At 42.4% G+C, this 18,993-nt stretch overlaps 2 protein-coding genes across 2 annotated transcripts in view; both read left to right on the top strand.

Annotated features, from left to right (window-relative positions):
* The window catches only part of LOC111154986 (golgin B1), a 107,761-nt gene extending 96,711 nt beyond the window's left edge, over positions 1–11,050 (top strand). Inside the window, exons 16-22 of the mRNA XM_022514957.1 lie at positions 841–1,006; positions 1,207–1,344; positions 7,118–7,261; positions 8,046–8,143; positions 8,632–8,766; positions 10,162–10,267; positions 10,542–11,050. Coding sequence (XP_022370665.1) covers positions 841–1,006; positions 1,207–1,344; positions 7,118–7,261; positions 8,046–8,143; positions 8,632–8,766; positions 10,162–10,267; positions 10,542–10,676 — 922 coding nt within the window. The 3' untranslated portion in view covers positions 10,677–11,050. The remainder of the gene's footprint in view (positions 1–840; positions 1,007–1,206; positions 1,345–7,117; positions 7,262–8,045; positions 8,144–8,631; positions 8,767–10,161; positions 10,268–10,541) is intronic.
* A 3,224-nt stretch (positions 11,051–14,274) lies between these two features.
* The window catches only part of LOC111154940 (hematopoietic cell-specific Lyn substrate 1), a 27,908-nt gene continuing 23,189 nt past the window's right edge, over positions 14,275–18,993 (top strand). The window contains exons 1-3 of the mRNA XM_022514900.1: positions 14,275–14,437; positions 17,162–17,245; positions 17,854–17,927. Of these exons, the coding sequence (XP_022370608.1) occupies positions 17,162–17,245; positions 17,854–17,927 (158 nt within the window). The 5' untranslated portion in view covers positions 14,275–14,437. The remainder of the gene's footprint in view (positions 14,438–17,161; positions 17,246–17,853; positions 17,928–18,993) is intronic.

Genomic DNA, 18,993 nt, shown 5'->3' with positions numbered 1-18,993 from the left:
AATAATCCTAAGGAATAAATAGTTTATTCCCATTTTACCAGTGAGATTCAGAGAGATTAAGAAGTTTTACTCAAGGTCTCATGCCTCGTTTATGATAGATCCATTGTTTGAACCCAGTTCCTTCAACACTGTAAGTTGCTCTGGGTAGCATTGCATTTTCGTAACTATGATGTTAGTCTGCATCTGGCACTACCTTTCTGAAGAATTAAAGTGGTTTCCCATTGCTTACAGAATAAGGTTTATTTAGCATGCTACTCAGTGCCCCACATGATCCAACCTCACTTCTCTATCCTTATTTCCTACCTTATCCGCTTTATATACTGTCTGGTACAATTCCAAAATTCAGTATGTCTGTTTGTCTATATATTCATTTTTGTGTCTTTTGTTTAGTATGTTCCCAGAACCTGGAATGCTTTTCCATGAAATCATCTTCAGTCCTGCCAGTTGAAATCCTTTTATTAGTTCAACTTCATCATCTTGCTTTACAGTTCAATTTATAATAAAATTTTTCTCTGGTGATATGTTTTCTTTACTAAATTTCTACAGCCCATAATACTGTTTTTTTTTTTTTTAAGATTTTATTTATATGACACAGAGAGAGAGAGATCACAAGTAGACAGAGAGGCAGGCGGAGAGAGAGGGGGAAGCAGGCTCCCCGCTGAGCAGAGAGCCGGATGTGGGACTCGATCCCAGGACCCTGAGATCATGACCTGAGCTGAAGGCAGAGGCTTAACCCACTGAGCCACCCAGGCGCCCCCATAATACTGTTTTGAATATGTAATTATTCATCTCTGTATCACAAGTATTTTTTTGCCTTTGATTATTTTATGTGTTTTGTAGGGTGGAAAAGAGCTCCTGGGAAACCCAGGAGAGGAGAATGAAGGAGCAGTACCTTATGGCTATCTCAGATAAAGATCAGCAGCTCAGTCATCTGCAGAATCTTATGAGGGAATTGAGATCTCCTTCCTCCCAGACTGAGGCCCTCAAAGTACAGTACCAAAGACAGGTGGGTAATTTCAGTGCTGGTTGCTACTCGGAGGTAACCACCACTCAGGAAGCATCAGCTTCCTGCAAGCCAAACGTCCATCTGCCACTCTTAGGCAAGCTGTCTTGTGACTTCTGTGAGGTGGACAGAGTTCATGGAGGGAAGGGATTAAGCATGAATAGCATTAGGAGGGAATCTCATCAGTGTTTTTACCCTGGCAGGCATCCCCAGAGACATCAGCATCTCTAGATGGATCACAAAACCTAGTTTATGAGACAGAACTTCTTAGGACTCAGCTCAATGACAGCCTAAAGGAAATTCACCAAAAAGAATTAAGAATTCAGCAACTAAACAGCAAGGTAAGTGTTTCCTGCTAGACTGGAATTCAGCTTCTTATTTCTATGACCAGAAGCTGGGAGGTAAGTAGAAACTGATTAAGCCTAATTTGTAGCTGTAGCATATTTCAGGATGCAGAACATTTACTTTTCTTGGGAGTCTGGGTTGCTCACCCCAAGGCTTTGGACAGAGGGCCATTTCCTTTCCCTCATCCTTGGAGCATCCTTGGGAATGATTTGAAGAAATCTGTTCAGTAAAAAGAAAAAGAAAAATCCAACTCTTTTAGGAAGACTTGCTCTCCAGCATTGTACTCCTTGTTAGTAATATTAAGGTATCTCCCTACAAATCCTCCCAACACCTTCCTCTCTGTTTCTCACCAGTGTGCAACAACAAAATGTCTCAGGAAGGAGGAAGAAAGCTTTTCAGATGTGATTAGATAGCAGGGATAGAAGTGAGAGGTCTGTTCTTCATTTCACTTCGTTTGTAGGCTTCCTCACTGGTGTCTAATGTTCTTTAACTAAAGAAGCCATCTTTTTCCCAAATCCCAGCCATGCCCATCCACACACTCTAAGGAAGCATAGTGGGAGAGATGGGATGTCTGTCTTTCTTTCTTTATTTCCCCTTCCTTTTCTTTTCTTTTCTTTTCTTTTCTTTTTCCTTTCCTAATTTTTAAAAAAAATTTCTTAAAGATTTTTTAAAGTATTTTTTATTTCATTGTCAGAAAGAGAGAGAGCATATAAGCAGGAGGCAGAGAGAGAAGCAGGCTCCCTGTTGAGGAAGGAGCCCAGTGGGGGACTTGATGCCAGGACCCTGGGATCTAGACCTGAGCTGAAGGCAGATGCTTAACCAACTGAGCCACCCAGGCATCCCTTAAATTTTTTATTCTTAATTTTTTTTAATTTAAATTAAATTAGCCAACACTTAATACAACATTAGTTTCAGATGTAGTGTTCAGCAGTTCACCAGTTACGTGTAATACCCCTGGGATGTATTTCTATATGGAAAAGCCACTTTGCCATCTCGTCCCTAGAGCCAATCTCACCAAAGCATGATTAAAGAAAATTATTCTTGGATGCCTTCTCACATCTCTGTTCTCTCTCCTCATTCATTCTCTGGCTTCTCTTCTTCCTTCACTGCCTCTCCTCCCCTACCCATTTACAAATGATTATACTCCCTGTTGCTCTCTGACCAGTCAAAGTATTATCGAGTGGCACCTCCCTAGTTCTACCTTCTTCAGAGGAACCCAGCTATGTTACTATATTATTATATCTATAGGTATATATAATATATTATTACACTATATTAATATTCTGTTAGAATGAGAAGGGATTTAAAAGGTCATTTAGGCTCCAGAGTACAAAAATTGGCTGTTAGGAAAGCTATAAATGTCCAAAAATTTATATACAAATTTTTGTGTGTATGGGGGTGTGTGAGTTTAAGTTTATCATCATGAGAACTCATCAGTTCACCAAGGGATCTGTGATCCAGAAATGGTAAAGATAGGTAGGCTGTATCACAGATAGGGAAACTAAGGCCCAGAGGTATTAAGTAATTTGCCTAAGGTATTAGGAGGAGGTCATTCTGAGATAAATATGATAACATATTTGGAAAAGCATGGTACCTAGCTTATGTAGAAGGTATTAGATGTTATAATTTAGCTAATTGACATTGAAGTATCAGAAGCTGATAAACACTATTAACTTTGGCAGAAAAATTTATATTTTTAAAAATAGGTTTGTTGGGGCGCCTGGGTGGCTCAGTGGGTTGGGCCGCTGCCTTCGGCTCAGGTCATGATCCCGGGTCCTGGGTTCGAGCCCCGCATCAGGCTTTCTGCTCGGCGGGGAGCCTGCTTCCTCCTCTCTCTCTGCCTGCCTCCCTGCTTACTTGTGATTTCTCTCTGTCAAATAAAAAAAAAAAAAAAAAAAAAATCTTTAAAAATAGGTTTGTTGATCCAAATGAACAGATAAAACTGTAGACCCTTTATTGGGATAATTGTCTGGGAGTTTTCAAGGGGCCCCAGAGCAGCTTCTCTATACAGTTCTCATTCTTTCCATAATTAGATCCTATCTCAGCCTTGTTACATTTTCTCTCCTGAAAATCACTGTAAATTACTCTGGGCATTTGTCTTTTAATAATTAATCTCTTTTAACCTGAGATTTAGGGCTATTAGTAGATGAGGAGGTCATTTTAGTGGGTAGAAACTAAAAATCTTTTAATGTAAATGTTTTATTGAAGTAAAACATATAAAAAGCATACAAATCATAAATACACAGCATATTTTCACAAAGTGAAGGCACCTGTATAACCAGCACCTAGATCAAGAATCAGAACATATTAAAAAAAAAAAAAAAAAAAGAAAGAATCAGAACATACCAGAACCCCAGAAGTCCTTCATGTCCTTTTCTATTTACTACTACACCATTAGAACTACAGATGCGTGGAATCATATCTTCTGTCTTACGTTACTTCATTTATAGTGTGAGATTCATCCATGGTTTTGTAGTTAGTATGATTTTTTCCATTCTCATGCTATGTAGCATTGCACTGTAGGCATATACCATAGTTTCTCTATTCTGCTGTTAAAGGACTTCAGGGTTTTTCCAGTTTGGGACTGTTGCAAGTAGTGCAAGTAATGTTTTTACAAAACAAAATAAAAGAGATTAGAAATATGTAGGAATTATGTAATGTATAGTAAACAGTCTAGTTTTGGGAAACTTTTAGTTTTATGTATTTATATATTAGGTTCTGGCTCATAAAGTTATGTTTTCTTTAACAGCTTTTTTGAGATATACTATATATATGTCACTTAAAGTATGTGAATACTACTTTGGGTCACTATGATTCTGGGTGTGAAAGAGTTCTTTAGGCATCTCTATCACTAGTGTCATCCATCCATTCATTCATTCATTCATTCATCAAGCAAATAACTATTACTTGCCTTCTGTGGGCTTGGCCATATATTAGTATACATAGCAGCCCCTCATGGAGCATATCATCTAATGAGCTTAGAGCCTCACTCTAAATGGGTCCCAGCTAATTAGGAGAATTGCTTCTTGGGCCGTAGAATGGGATTGTTATAGATGGACTATTAGCATAGAATGTTCCTCTCCAAACCATGCCCTAATTCTTTCTGTGGATGCTCAGACTGTATATATATATTTCTGCCAGCATGGTTGGAGGTCTGTATGTAATACAAACTTAAAAACTTGTAACCTAAAACTTAAAAACGTTAAAGGAGTGACTATTGATATAATGCAGTCTAGGTTAGTCCCTCCTATTCTGTTTTCAAATGTAGTTATGATGAAGCACAACAGTTCATGAGCTAGAACAGAGGTCAGCAAACTCTCCCTTAAAGGCCCGATGGTAAGTATTTTTGGTCTATAGGCTATGCCGCCCTATTACTACTTTCAGCTTTGTGGTTGTGTCACAAAAGCAGCCGTAGGCGGTGCATAAACAAATAGAGCGGTCATATTCCAATAAAACCTTGTTTCCAAAAAAATGTAGTAGACTCTGTATCATTGTTTGCCAACACCTAAACTATTAGGATCTGTCTAATCCGAAACAGAGTAATGCAAATAGTATAAAAGGTGGCTTAGATGAGGGTGGCTTATAAGCAATTAGATTTCTCCAGTTAAGGGGATTTTGCTTCCAATGAGCTTTACAGAGCTATCCTTTCTCCTCTAGATTTGTAAAAGAAAAATAGTTTTGTATTTTTCAATACTGAGAGATTGTTTTTGCTTTTGTTTTGGGGTTGTTTATTTTTGTTTTTTTTGGTAACATTTGGTGGCCAGGAAAATTAACTTTTGTTAGGAGATCATATTACTCTCTCAGAACCCAGTAGCTGTCATCTACCTGTCTTAAGATTAGTATTGCTTCTCAAACATTTATATTCTTTTCTTTACTAACTGCTCATACTCCCGTCCAAAACCCATAACCTGCTTCACTGCCCTTGCTGAACCTTCAGTTGGGATGCCATCTCGGAGTAGGTAGAGCTCTAAACTTGGAAGCAAGAACCATGCTTGAGCCCTGGTCTGTCATCTGTTAGCCACATGATGTTGGACAGGTCACTGCTCATTTCTTTTTCGTTTGTCATTTGTTTGTCAATTTTTCTTCAGAAGTAAGTTTATTCATTCTGATTTTTTATTCGGCTATGCAAATATTTTTGTTATCCCATGTGTATTAATTTTTTTCTTTCTTGAAAAATTTTATTTATTTACTTTAGTGAGAATGAGAGAGAGAGAGAGAGAAAGAGAGAGCAGGAGCGTGAGGGAGGGACAGATGGAGAGGGAGAAACAGGTCCCCCCTGCGCGACCTGAGTCGAAGGCAGAGGCTTAACTCACTGAGCCAGCCAGGCATCCCCATGGGGATTTCTTCTTCTTCTTCTTTTTTTTTTTTTTATAAAAATTTTATTTATTCATTTGACAGACAGAGATCACAAGTAGGCAGAGAGGCAGGCAGAGAGAGAGGGAAGCAGGCTCTCCGCCGAGCAGAGAACCCGATGCGGGGCTCCATCCCAGGACTCCGAGATCACAACCCAAGCTGAAGGCAGAGGCTTAACCCACTGAGCCATCCAGGTGCCCCGCCCCCCATGGGGGGTTCTTATTCTGGTTTTCTGTATACAACAAATGTCCTTCCCAGTCAGTCAGAGTATCTAGAAAAATGTATCTTCTTCTCTCTGAACATTGAGTCAACTTTTTAAAAAAAAATTTTTAATTCAAGTTAGTGAACATATAGTGTATTATTTGTTTCAGAGGTAGAATTTAGAGATTCATCACTAGTTGCATCGAACACCCAGTGTTCATTACATCAGTGCCCTCCTTAATGCCCATCACCCAGTTACCCCATCCCCACCCATCTCCCCTCCAGCAACCTACATCAACTTTTTTACACAAATATTAACCCAGAATACTTACAAAAAGATTGAACATGCATCCAGTTATACCAGTTCCCCTTCACATAACGCATACAATCCTGTAGTAGGTACTTCGGAGAGACATCTCTATGGATGTTAATGTTTCCAGATGTTGATCATAACTAGAACTTGAAACTTGACAGTCTACAAGTGATGTCATTAGAGGACTGAATTCAAATCACTGGGTAGGAGCTACAATGGGTAAATTTTTCACTCAATATAAAAAAATAATCTTCTGTTTTTGACATGGTGAGAGATGGCCTGGGCTGCTTAGTCAGGAAGTGACAAACCCTGATGTTACTCAGGTAGTAAAGGAAGGTCCTGTTTTGAGTGATTATAGTATTTCCACCTGTGAGAGTGTGTCTACACTGTGTGCTGTACCCAGTGTAGTTTCTTACACATACGCAGGTGATTTAGGGTTTCTTCTGTTTCCCCTTCCCCCACCCACATATTGTAATTTCTTTTTCTACTTTCCTGGTAACTTGTAACTCTATAGTATTGAAGAGTCTGCCCAGTACTAAGGCTGTACGAATTTCTAGGTGACAGGTCTGTCTCAGATAGACTTCTAAGTCCTTTGTTAGGAACTTCATCTTGGACCCATGCTTTCTCCTTTTACATACCTAGGATAGTTTGTGCCCTTGGATTGCTTGTGGGGTTCTGCCTTCTGGTTTCCCAGTCGGTGTACTATGCACCACAAATAAAGTTTCCTACTACTCCTCCAGAATTGTTTTCCCTTTTGGTTGGAAATTCTGAGTTTCCTTACATAGAAGGAACACACAATGCTGGTGTTACCATTATTGAAATAAAGGTCTTATATTAAAAACAATTAGAAATTTGAAATTCAGGAGCGTCTTCTGAAGCACTGCTTGTTTCCTCTGTTTCAGTTCTCTCAACTGCTCGAAGAGAAAAATACCCTTTCAATTCAGCTCTGCGATACCAGTCAGAGTCTTCGTGAGAACCAGCAGCACTATACTGAGCTTTTTAATCACTGCGCAGTCTTGGAGAAGCAGGTCCAGGAGCTGCAAACGGTGAGCAAGAAACTGGCGAGAGGCTGGGGAAGGTGTTAAGAGATTGAGTGCAATGGTAAAACATAAAGAGCAGCACAGAAGAGGCTGGTGCTGTAGGCTGATTAATTAGGTGTGATGGAGGAAAGTCAGAGAGAAGAGGAGAGCATTTGCTGAGATGGGAATAAGGCCTAGAAAAATCAAAGAGTGAAGGGGGATGAGAAGGAAAAACATCAGTGAAATGGTGGGAGAGAAATCAAAAAGTGAATGGGAAACAGTGGTGACTGAGGCTTTTGGAACTCTGACGCTAAGACTGTGGATTTTGCTTTATGACATAAGAAAGCTATAGGAAGATTTGGCCCTGGGAAACAAAAGAGGCGGGGCTGTTGACAGGGTAGAGCAGGAGACTGGGAGTGAGAATTGTTACAGAGATGAATAGGCCAGGGAAGGAGGAGGTGGTTTGGGAGGGGGAATCCAACAAGAGAAGGATCACAGCAGCTTCTGGAAAATGCATGAGCCTCTGCCAGAAGAAAGCAGATAAGCTTTTAAGTGGTAAGCCTTTCAGCTTTTAAGAGGAGAGATTAAAAAACGAGAATCTGGGGACCAAATCTAATCTAGAGTTTTAGGTTGGAGGTTAATCTCCTAGAGCAGAAGATTCTCGTTTCTGACTCTGCACTTGAAGAGGATGACACGTGGAACTGTTCCTCTCTGAGGTGTCTCATTCACTCAGGTCTTCAGTGTGTTCTCATTTTGCCCACGCAGTTTCTTAAGTGCTTTCATCACCAAAAGACTAAACTTATTCTCCTAGGGGCCACTGAATATGGATGTTGCTCCAGGAGCTCCCCAGGAAAAGAATGGAGCTCACAGGAAGAGTGATCCTGAAGAACCGAGGGAGCCACAGCTAAGGTAGGGGAGCGGCCCACAGCCTTGGCACGTGCACTGTGTGTACAGAAATGGGCCACCGTCTAGATGGATGTGGAGCCCAGTGTGTGGATTTAATATGTCTTTTTATCAGCCTTACAGGATTGATGTGAGGATTAAATAGTAACAATTTAATAAATTTGTAAAGTTGAAGAGTATATAAAGCAAAAGCAATGCACCAGCACAGAGACACACACAGACACACACACACACACCCCATTAATCCCTATGGTATTCAAATGAAAGATAGGCAGTCAATCCCTAAAATCTCTTAAGGCATTTCCTGCAGCTTATTTCAACAGTTATGCTTTTAAAATGTTCCTTTTTAAAATCTTTTCCTTTTTCTATTTTTTGTGTTTGTACAAACTTCTAGACATTTTTCTGCTTTATAACCTTATGAAGACTTGGAATCCCTTGTATCAGAAACTGTGTCCTGCCATCTACTGACGCTGTTTTTGTCCTTTCGTTTGAAGTTTTTCGGAAGCCCAGCAGCAGCTGTGCAACACTAAACAGGAGATGAACGAACTGAGGAAGCTGCTAGAAGAAGAACGAGACCAAAGAGTGGCTGCTGAGACTGCCCTTTCTGTGGCAGAGGAGCAGATCCGGCGGTAAAGGGCTGCGGGGGATAGCCTCTGTTTGCTTCTGATCCATTCTGATTACGCCGTGTATAGGGACCAGGCTTGAGAGTTATTAGGATCTAATTCTCATTTTGAGATGAGTGCTGCAGTGTGTTTGGGGTCAAGACAAGCCGCTTTAATCCAGCCTTAGCCCCTCTGTGGTGTCCTCTTTGGCCCTGGTGCAGAATGCAAATATAGGCAGCCAATCACGTGTTGCCTGCCTGGGCCCCATACTGCCATTCTTGTGTTAGAGCTTCAGTCACATGGACTCTGTAGTGTATATGCAACTCAGTGAACTTATTTAAAAGCAGCCAAATATTCTAACCAATATTTATAGACATTTCATTTGTCCTTGGCCTAGCCTATAGGCTAGGTATAGTATAGTTGACATACTGACCCACATCATGCCAGATGTGCTGTCCCTGGTCATGGCTACCCCCCAAAAGCTTACCATCCAGAGGAACAGACACAGAAGGTATACAGTGCGGTCAGCCTGGCTCTCAAAGGGAAACTGGCAGGAGGGAACGAGGCTGTGCTCCCTCAGTTTCTCCTTCCAGACTCACAAATCAGATTAAGGTATTCTTTCTCTCCAGGAGAAAACTCTGTGACCTGCAAAGAGAGTCCAAGAATGTTAGGCTAATGGACATCCCTTCCTTTATATGGAGGCGTGAAGAGTTCCACCCTCCCTAGCACAATTAAAAAGTACATCCCTACAGGCAAATGTTTGATCAGATATGCTGTGTTACCTGCAGCCCCTTTGATACAGTTTGTGTTTTTGTGAGAAACCATTGAGTGGATAGGGCAGCTGCTTCATTAAGTGGAGAAGTTCCAGTATTAAACAAATCAGCCAAAAATGAAGAAGAAAACAGTAGAGGCTGCCATTTAGTTTAATTCCAAGAACCCCACAAAAATCTTTCTTGGATGCCTTTGCCTACCAGCCTTTAGTAAATGAAAAAGAATTTAATGCGTGTTTCTCTGGTATATTGGAAAAAAAAGAACACGAGGGTTAGAGACAAACCTGGGTTTTAAATTCTGGCTCTACCCTTACTTTCTGTGCCACCACAGGCAAGACATTTCACCTCGTTAAGCCTTACTTTGAAGATAGTAACACCAACGTCAAACCTGAGGGTTAAATGTATGCACAGCACCCAATCCAGCATCTCTTATGTAATAGGCATCCATTCCTAGTAGTTATCCTCACCTTTTACTGCTGCTGAAAGAAACCACTCAGCCTGCACCCTGCTTGTGTGGGGGCAGGAGCTGTGGGAGCAGCCTTTGCTGCAAGTCTCTTGGGCTACATCACATGGCAAGATGACGGGGAAAGCTTCACCTGAGCAGCTGCCCGTGCTGTGAACCAAGCCATGACTCTTTTCTTTCTCAACACAGGTTGGAGCACAGTGACTGGGACTCTGCTCGGTCTCCCATCATTGGCTCCTGCGGCACTCAGGAGCAGGCACTGCTAATAGATCTTACGGGCAGCACTTGTCGAAGGGTAAGAAGGGGAGAAACATAAAGAGAGGAGAATATACTGTCACAAAGCGCTGGCTGCGTGAGGGCAAGGGGCCAAGGAAAAGGGAGGTGAAAGTCCAGGCACTGATGGATCTCAGAGAGGAAGGGTATAGAAGGTTGGCAGAACCTAGTGGAACTGGCCGAGTGACCTTGCGGGGACTTTCTCTCGGGATACCTCTTTCCTCCAGTGTTTGGAGGAGGGAAAGGGACATATCTCCGTAGGATAAGACTCTCTGACTTTCAGATTTTTCTTTCAGACCCGGAGTGGTGCTGGATGGAAGCGGGTCCTGCGTTCACTCTGTCATTCCCGGACCCGAGTGCCCCTGCTAGCCGCCATCTACTTCCTGATGGTTCACGTCCTGCTCATTCTGTGTTTCACAGGCCATCTATAAACTGAATTCTCACCTTTTTGACCTCTCCCCTCTGAACTTGGAATTCCTCTAACATCAAAACTGTCAGTTGTAGTGGAACGGTCTTCCCACTCACAGGTCCTCTCTCCAGCCCTCCACAGAAAGTGCCTGCACAGACAGAGGTGGATGTGAGCGCAGGGCAGAGCTGCAGGGACCGGCGAGTCTGCTTGCTTCTACTGCCCAGGCCTCAACACTTCTGCGTAATCTGAGGAGGCCACACAGTTGGTCTCTGAGCCTGGGATTTGTTCAGATTTTGCAGGGCCCTGATTTTTTGTGGTCCTGTAAAAAATGCTGAGGAATGTCTCTCAGCTTAGAAGGTGGTTCTAATAAACCTAATAATCTATGGTCCAGTATCATTTCCATTGGTACTTTCTTTGCTTCATTTACCTTGCATTTCCTCCTGCTTCAGAGGGAAGGTGGACCTGCCATAAACGAAATTCTGGGGAACAGTAGCTCATAGAATGGCTGGTTAGGTCTCTTGCAAAATAGGGTGTGAGCTGAAGAACTCCCCAGAGGTTTTGGCTGCCGGATCACGGGGTAGGACAGTGTCTTCTTCCCTGGCTGTTCAGACATAACTGGAGTTAGAGCTGTGGTCCTGGACTATTAGAATAAGATCCTATCGTGTATGCCCTTGATCCCATGAGTACTGAGGTAGTAAATGGCCCTGCCTTTCCCTTCATTGAAAGGAAGAACTGGCTGTGGACAGTGGGAATCAGCTTCTTGTCATTCCTGTGTCATCTGGGCGTGCCTCAAATGTGAGCCCTAAAGTGGTATACTTGGAGCTAGACCTAGGTGAGACACTGACTGCCACGGGGGTGATCTCACTGGTGACCATGCCTGGCTTCTGGTGGTATCTAGGTACTCTGCTACTGGGGACAGTTATTCCTGTTTCTCAGCCTGTAGTCACCTGCCCTCTGTGGTAACAGAGAGCTGAAGAAAGTGGAGGGTGAATATAGAGAAGAAAAAATTTCTAAATCTAAGCCTGAGAATGGCAGCCAGGACTGAATTCCTTTTATGCCTGTTCTTGCCTCCCCTTCCCCCACCCTTTCCTGCTGGTTATTTTCTTATTATGCACATGATGTGTTCCCTGCCTGCTCTTACCATCCAAAGAAGAGTGAAAACTGGTGGACTGATTGATCTGCTGTGATCCTTTGTTCTGTGGTGACCAAATTCTTGGTCATAGCAACCCAGGAACTTTCCTGAACAACTGTAAAATAATAAAATTATTTTCAGAATCAAAAATTGTGGTGATGTGTACATGCGTATGAATGGATGTATACAGGGGTGCTCGTGTACAAGTGCTTGCCTGTTGGGAAAGGAAAGTAGTAGATAGGGGAATGGGGGGTGGGGCAGCAGGAATGTATTCAGGGTTAGTAAACTCTACCTATTCAGGCTGCCTTCTCCCTGGCCAGCACCAGTTAATGGCTGCATGTTGTCATTCTAGTCTTAGCCCCTAGACCCCAGGGTGATGAAGTGGAATGAGGAAATTCATTCTAATATTGAGCCAAACAAAGTGGGCCTTAGGGCCTGAGATTCATACTGTTCATGCCTGGGCCTGAGAGAATGTTTATCTGTGTATACTGAAAATATTAGGCCCCTAAGGATCCCTCTGAGTGGGAGTGGAGGGAGGGAAGTCTAATAAGGTGTACAGCAGAATCAGCATTACTATTATTTTTATATTAAGTTGCTGCTTAGGAAGAGCTAACTTACTTTATTGAAGTTCAATAAGTGAATTGCACTAAGGTTTTCTGGCTTCAAAGCCCATGCTATTTCTGTTACACACCTCGCTATCTCATTAGAAATGAACTTGGGACATTTGCTAAGGAGAGATAGGGTTTCTCCATGTCATCTCTGGTTAAATTCTATGGTTTCTCTAGAGAATTGTATCTGGAAGGTGGTGGGTCACAATATCTGGTCTGATTATTCCCATTTCTTTAAAAAGATTTTATTTTATTTGCCAGAGAGAGAGAGCACACACAAGCAGGCAGAGAGGCAGGCAGAGGCAGTGAGAGAAGCAGGCTCCCCGCCAAGCAAGGAGCCTGATGCGGGACTCGATCCCAGGACCCCGGGATCATGACCTGAGCCGAAGGCAGTGACTTAACCCACTGAGCCACCCAGGTGCCCCACAAAGTAGGTTTTTATCTGCATCGTGCAGATAAGGGCACGGGGCTCAGGGAAGATGAGGGGCTGTGATCACACAGGCACTGCCTAGTGGAACAAGTTGAATAAGGGTTCCAACCCGGAACTGTCTGACACCAGAAAGCCTGCAGCCCTTCCATTCCTCCACCTGCCTCTTGATAGATAGATACTTGGGCTTAACCAACTGAGCCACCCAGGTGTCCCCGATTATTCCCATTTTTGACACTAAATCAGGATTCTAAGTTTTCTAAAAAGGTCTTATCCCCCTGTACAAATTGACTGTTCCTTAAAATAAAATTTTCCTTAAAATAAAAAATTTGGGGGCTGCCATAATAAGTAGGTCATGAAGTAGGAGAGATGAAATACACTACCACCACCCCCACCAAACTGGCAGAGAATCCTTAAGAAGTGACTAAAGTCTTACTATTTCTAATACAGAGATCATATCCACTGTATCTTAGACCACTTTTATCTAGTCTCTGCTTGAGTCTATTGGGAAGTTAAAACTGAACAAATCAGATCAGAATTCCATATCAGGGTTAGGAGAGATTAGGTGAATTAGGAGAGAGAGAGAATTAGGAGAGAGATTAGGTCCGATACAGTAACAAACACTTCCAATTTTTAGTAGCTAACCCAGCAAAGATTACTGTTCAGTCTATTTGTGTTGTCATTCTCAGCTGGGGACGCTCAATTGGTGACCCAGGCTGCCAGAGGAGCCATTCGAGAATTGCAGTTTGCCTTGGTGAACAGTGGCACAAGAGCATGGCAAAGCTTGCACTGGTTTTAAAGTCTCCACTGGAAAGTGATGTATTTCACTTCTCACACTTAATTGGCCAGAATAAGTCACCTGAGCAAGTCTGACTTCAAGAGGGAAGGCAGGAGCAGCAAATCTTGAACAATAATACAAAATGCCACAAAGACCTTCCAACATCTGATACTGTTTTTTCAGACTTGCTTCTGCTGACTAGAACCAAATCTTTTCTACTAGTTAACCCAGATTCTTCACTACCCCCTAAACAATCTAAAATTTTCTGTCTTGCCTTTCCCTGTGACTTATTCTCTTCCATCATTTAACTGATCAATGTTTATTTGACTATCTGTGCAAATCCCAGTTTTAAGTGCTATGGGTAATACAGAAGTGAGTTTCTTTTTAAATCTTACCCTTCAAAATCCACATAAACTTTTACCACAAATTTCTTTACCGTGCAATATATAATTGCCCACCTATTCAGGATATGAAAGCTCCTCTGCACCTTCTTTCCTGTGTTTTCTGTTTGAATGTTTTGTTTCCTTGACCAGATATAAACTCTAAGAGCAGCATTTTTTATAACTTCCCTGTGACTCTCAGAGCCTTGCAAAAGACTAGGCCACAAGCATTTAATCCTTTTTTTTTTTTTTTTTTTTTAAAGTGCCTAAGCAGAAGGAACTGACTCAAACTTCAGGAAGTAGCTGTGAGGACAGGGTATCAGGAAATGACAGAAAACCTGAATACGGAACTGAAGCAGCAGCTCAGTGTCTCTTGCTCTGAAGTGGCAGCACAGAGAGGGAGCCCAGTGACGACGTGAAAGGCTGAGATCTTAGAGCAGACACTCGCACTACTGGAGGTGGGTATTCTGAGCAGTGAGAAAGTCGGGGAGCACAGGGTAAGAGCTGAATTAAGAGGGACCTACCTGGCTCTTAGTCTTCAGTGAGAGATGAAGTCACTGCCAATAGGCTCTTAAGCTCTTATGGCCAGAGGCCTGGGGGTGAGTGGTTGTGGGTAATTAACATCCGGGGATGGAAACAGAAATGGGGGGTCTGGAGCCCAGGGTACAGGATTCAGCAGCCATTCAGGACTCCCTAGTTTCTGCTGACAGTCTACAGCTTCCTCCTAAGGCCTATTGCTGCTAGGCACTGGGGTGGGAGGAAGACCACAGGAGGTAAAGACAAAGTCTCTGTCCTTGGAGAGCATATGGTCTTGCAGAGAGACAAAACTCACATAGGAGACATTGTGACAGAGCAGGAAGTAGTTGCTGGGGTATGCCGGTGCTGAGCACCAGTGCAGATGGAGGCCCAGTGCAGGCATGATGGCTCGATTAGGGCTAGTTTCTGTGATTGTAGGATCACATAATCCCAGAATGTCAGAAATGAAGAGGACTGGGTGGATTAGCTAGGTTAACCTCTTCATTTATTTTCCTTTGGGGAAAACTGAACATCAAATATGTTCAATGATTTACCAAATTAATATTTTTAATTGCTTTACCCTGGTACCTGACAAGTAAGTACATACCCTAGGTCATTCCCTTTCCCCTGTTTCCACAGGGGCTTAGTAATAGAGCTGGAGTGACCTGACTCAAGGTCCATGTACTTTACTGATGCTGTCAGGCAGCCTTGTGATGAGGCCCTTGATTGTCGGCAATCCTGGGCGCGCCATTCCTCACCAAGTTATTCCCCAGATCTCTACCTCTAAGAGTGCCTCTTGCTTTCCTATTTCTGGAGGGAAGCTCAAGGACACCAAATAGTCTTTGTATCAGAAACTTCCTTTGTTTCAAAAATACATGAGGTTGAAAGGTCTTTTGGGTAAGTTAGGCTGAGGCTTCAGAGGAAGAGCTGGAAAGAGGAGAGGACCATCAGTCCTCATTGCTTCCTTTTTGGTTATGAATATTTCAGAAACTTCTCCTCTCCAGTTTTCTGTGTGAAGTCATTTTCTCAAAAAGCAGCCCAGGAGCCAGGAGAACCATAGGCCTTCTCTACCTGTTCTTGCATCCATAATTGTTGCCCCACAGGGGAAGGCAGAGCTGTTTTGGGCAGGGACTCATCCCACAGCGCAGCTGATTCAGTCACTATTTCTCCATTATCTCCACTATCCTTTTTGCATCTCTTTAACCAATCTTCCCCCCCAACCCCAATTTCCTTGGCCTAGTTTCCAAAGGGATTTTCAGAGTGTGTAGAAATATGTAGTTTTCAAGTGGAAAGGAAAATCGGAGGCTCTGAGGGCCTGTATTGGAGGCACTATGGAGGCCTAGGAGCAGTTAAGAGGAACTCATTTAGGAGACAGTGAAGAGCATAGGAAAAGATACCAGTGGAATGAGGAGTCCAGGGAAGGATGGCTAGGGGAGTTGCCAGCTAGCAAGTGGCGTCAGGGTCAAGAAGTCTCAGTGTCCCCCAAGCAGATAAGCATTGTCCATTGTTTCATCTTCACACAGAGATCCAGGATCCCACAGATGCAGAGCAACTTGCCGCCACTCATGCATAATTGGCAGGACCAATGGAAACACTGGGGATGTCACAGTAGAATGACAATTTGGCTCCCATTTCATACTAGTGTTCTCTAAATATTTCTTTATTATTTACTTAGTTAATAAAAATCTAATAACTTCTAATGTTCAAAATAAAGGATTCATTACTTGTTATTTTTTGAACCAGCTATCTTCCTTAGAAATATAATTGAACTGTTTTTAAAAATTAAAGAATAGGTGATTCATTCCCAGGAAATAATGCTTCTCTATAAGTTATTCAGGGTAGGAGTTTCAGCTGACTGCCCTACTGACCTCATGCACCTGTTCAGTAGTTGCTCTTAGAGTTGAGATGGGATAGCAACTTGTACTGGAGTTGGAATTTTTCTCAATAGAATTATGCAGGCGGTAGAGAGGAGTGTAGGTGTTCACTTTATTCAGAGCTGGACCAATACACACCTGTAACAGGAGTTATGTATAGAAACCTGAGTGGCGGGGGGGCGCCTGGGTGGCTCAATAGGTTAGGCCTCTGCCTTTGGCTCAGGTCATGATCTCAGGGTCCTGGGATCGAGCCCCACGTCGGGCTCTCTGGTCAGTGGGGAGCCTGCTTCCCCCTCTCTCTCTGCCTGCCTCTTTGCCTACTTCTGATCTGTCAAATGGGTAAATAAAATCTTAAAAAAAAAAAAAGGAAAAAGAAAACTGAGTGGGATGGTGCTATAATTCTAGGGATACCCTAGTACCTCTCATTGATTGCCACTTCAAGCCACTGCCCAGCTAGCCTTGTAACATGAATGAATGATCCCAGCACTTATTTAACATTACCTCTATTACCTACATTTAACATTAGTTATCATTACCAATACCCATGATGACTTCTCTCCAGACTCTGTAGGTCTAGACCATGTTAGTTTATCTTGAATAAATCATCCTCCCCACTCCTGTAACTGAACAAAAGTATTTTCCTAAAACTTCCATCAGCTTTGCCTCAGGTTCTATTTTATTCTAAGAAAAAAATAACAAAACCATTGGACTGTTTTATCATTGACTTCAGCTTTCTTGTTTTCTCTCATCTTGATTTTTCCCCCTAATTATTCCCATCTCTGTCACCCTCAGATGTGGAAGTCTGTAGTAGGGCATGATGTATCTGTTTCCGTGGATACCCAGGGTGATGACTGGGATACAGACCCTGACTTTGTGGTAAGTTTGGGAATAGCTTTGCTTGCTTGGAAAATCAATAAAAGGTGGAGATGGGGCAATGAGGGAAAGGCATCTGGGCCATTCTGTTATCTTCCAGTGGGTTTTGAATCTGGGACTGAAATACTGCTAATTGTGGAACTGACTGGTAGGACAATTGGCTGTCATGAGTGGGAGATGCATGATAGTTGATTTGAGGATGGGAGGGGACGGGGCAGAGGAGTTTGACATTGTGATTGAGGGGCTATGACAAGCTATGGTGAAGGTGAGGTGCAGGTTAACCTGGGTCTCCTTTGGCCTGTGAGCCAAGATATGAGGTAGACCTGTGTAATTTGTGGGGATTCAGTAGTCATAGCAGACCTGAAGGGAGCAGAAAGGAAGATTTCAGAGTCCACCAGTTTAATTCTAACATGGCGGGGGGCAGGGTCGGATATATATAGGGAGAAGTCTGAATAAAGACCCTAAGTAAAGACCCTGAGTTTACTTTTTCAAAAAGTAAAGAGGAGGCAGCAGATGTAGGAGACCTGGAGGGCATGTGTGTCAGCTGCACAGCCTCTCTCAATGTGGCCCATCTCTTGCCATCACTTATTGCTGAATGCTGTCTTTTGCAGAATGACATCTCTGAGAAGGAGCAACGGTGGGGAGCCAAGACCATTGAGGGCTCTGGGCGCACAGAGCATATCAAGTATGTGCCAAAAGGACTGGGGAACAGGAAAAGGGTGTGGGAAAAGCCCGAGGAAAACTTGGAAACTCAGGGGAAAGTGAGGGAATAAAGAGGAGAGGAGGAAGTTAATGTCTATGTGTCTTTGCATTTGTTTTTTTTTTCTCAAATCCGTCCCTGTGTGTCCCTATCTATGATTGTGTATTTCTGTTTCATGTCTCTCCTTTTATCCCCCCCCGCCCAACCTCTTTTCTCTCTTATCTGACAACTATGCTGTTTTCCCTAGTGGGTCTATTATAAGGGATTCAGAGAGGAAGTAGCTCATATACTGAGGTTGTATTACTGTATAGCCTCATAAATATAAATGTGTGTCTAGAATGTAGGTGACTTCAGATGTGCCAAGAAAGATTCAGTAAAACATCAAGATAAATAACTGAATATATATTGTAAGAAGAAGGCAATATTAGGTCCTGTACCTGGCCTGGATGATTTTTAAAATAAAAATTTGTATTTGGCTACTTGACAGAAGCTGGAAACCATTAATGGTAATATGAAGAAATGTGACACTTGGAAAACCTGTTGATTAAAACTATTTTAGTAATGTGTTTAGGGGTCTTAAAAATCATAACCCAATATTTTATCAGAAATAAAAGCAAACCAACACTCATACTGTAAGAGAAAAGGAATATATCCAAGGGTTTCTGTGGTATATATTATATATTCACATTGAAAGTTTCCCTCTTCTCCTCCATGGATTGTTCAGGATCATCTAAACAGAGCTGTCTGCTTTGGATTGTGTCAGAATGTCAAATATGAGTAGCAAGGTAGACACAATAAACAGCATAACAAGAGCAAAAATAAAAAAGCAAAAACTAACAATCACACACAAATTGGCAAGATTAATACTGCTTAAAACTCTGTTTTAGCTACCCACACACACTCTAACAACATTGTTTTTACCTCTTTTCCCCCTAGATTTAAAAAGTGTCAGTGGATACCATGTTACACAAACAACACACTATGAAAACTTGCCTTGTGTTATATAATTTGATAATATTCAATACTATGCATTGTTGTTTGATCAGACATA

Source organism: Enhydra lutris, unplaced genomic scaffold (genome assembly GCF_002288905.1).
Source record: "Enhydra lutris kenyoni isolate GAN:26980312 unplaced genomic scaffold, ASM228890v2 scaffoldscaffold39, whole genome shotgun sequence".
Classification (NCBI taxonomy): Eukaryota; Metazoa; Chordata; class Mammalia; order Carnivora; family Mustelidae; genus Enhydra; species Enhydra lutris.
This window is presented reverse-complemented; position numbering and strand designations above follow the sequence as displayed.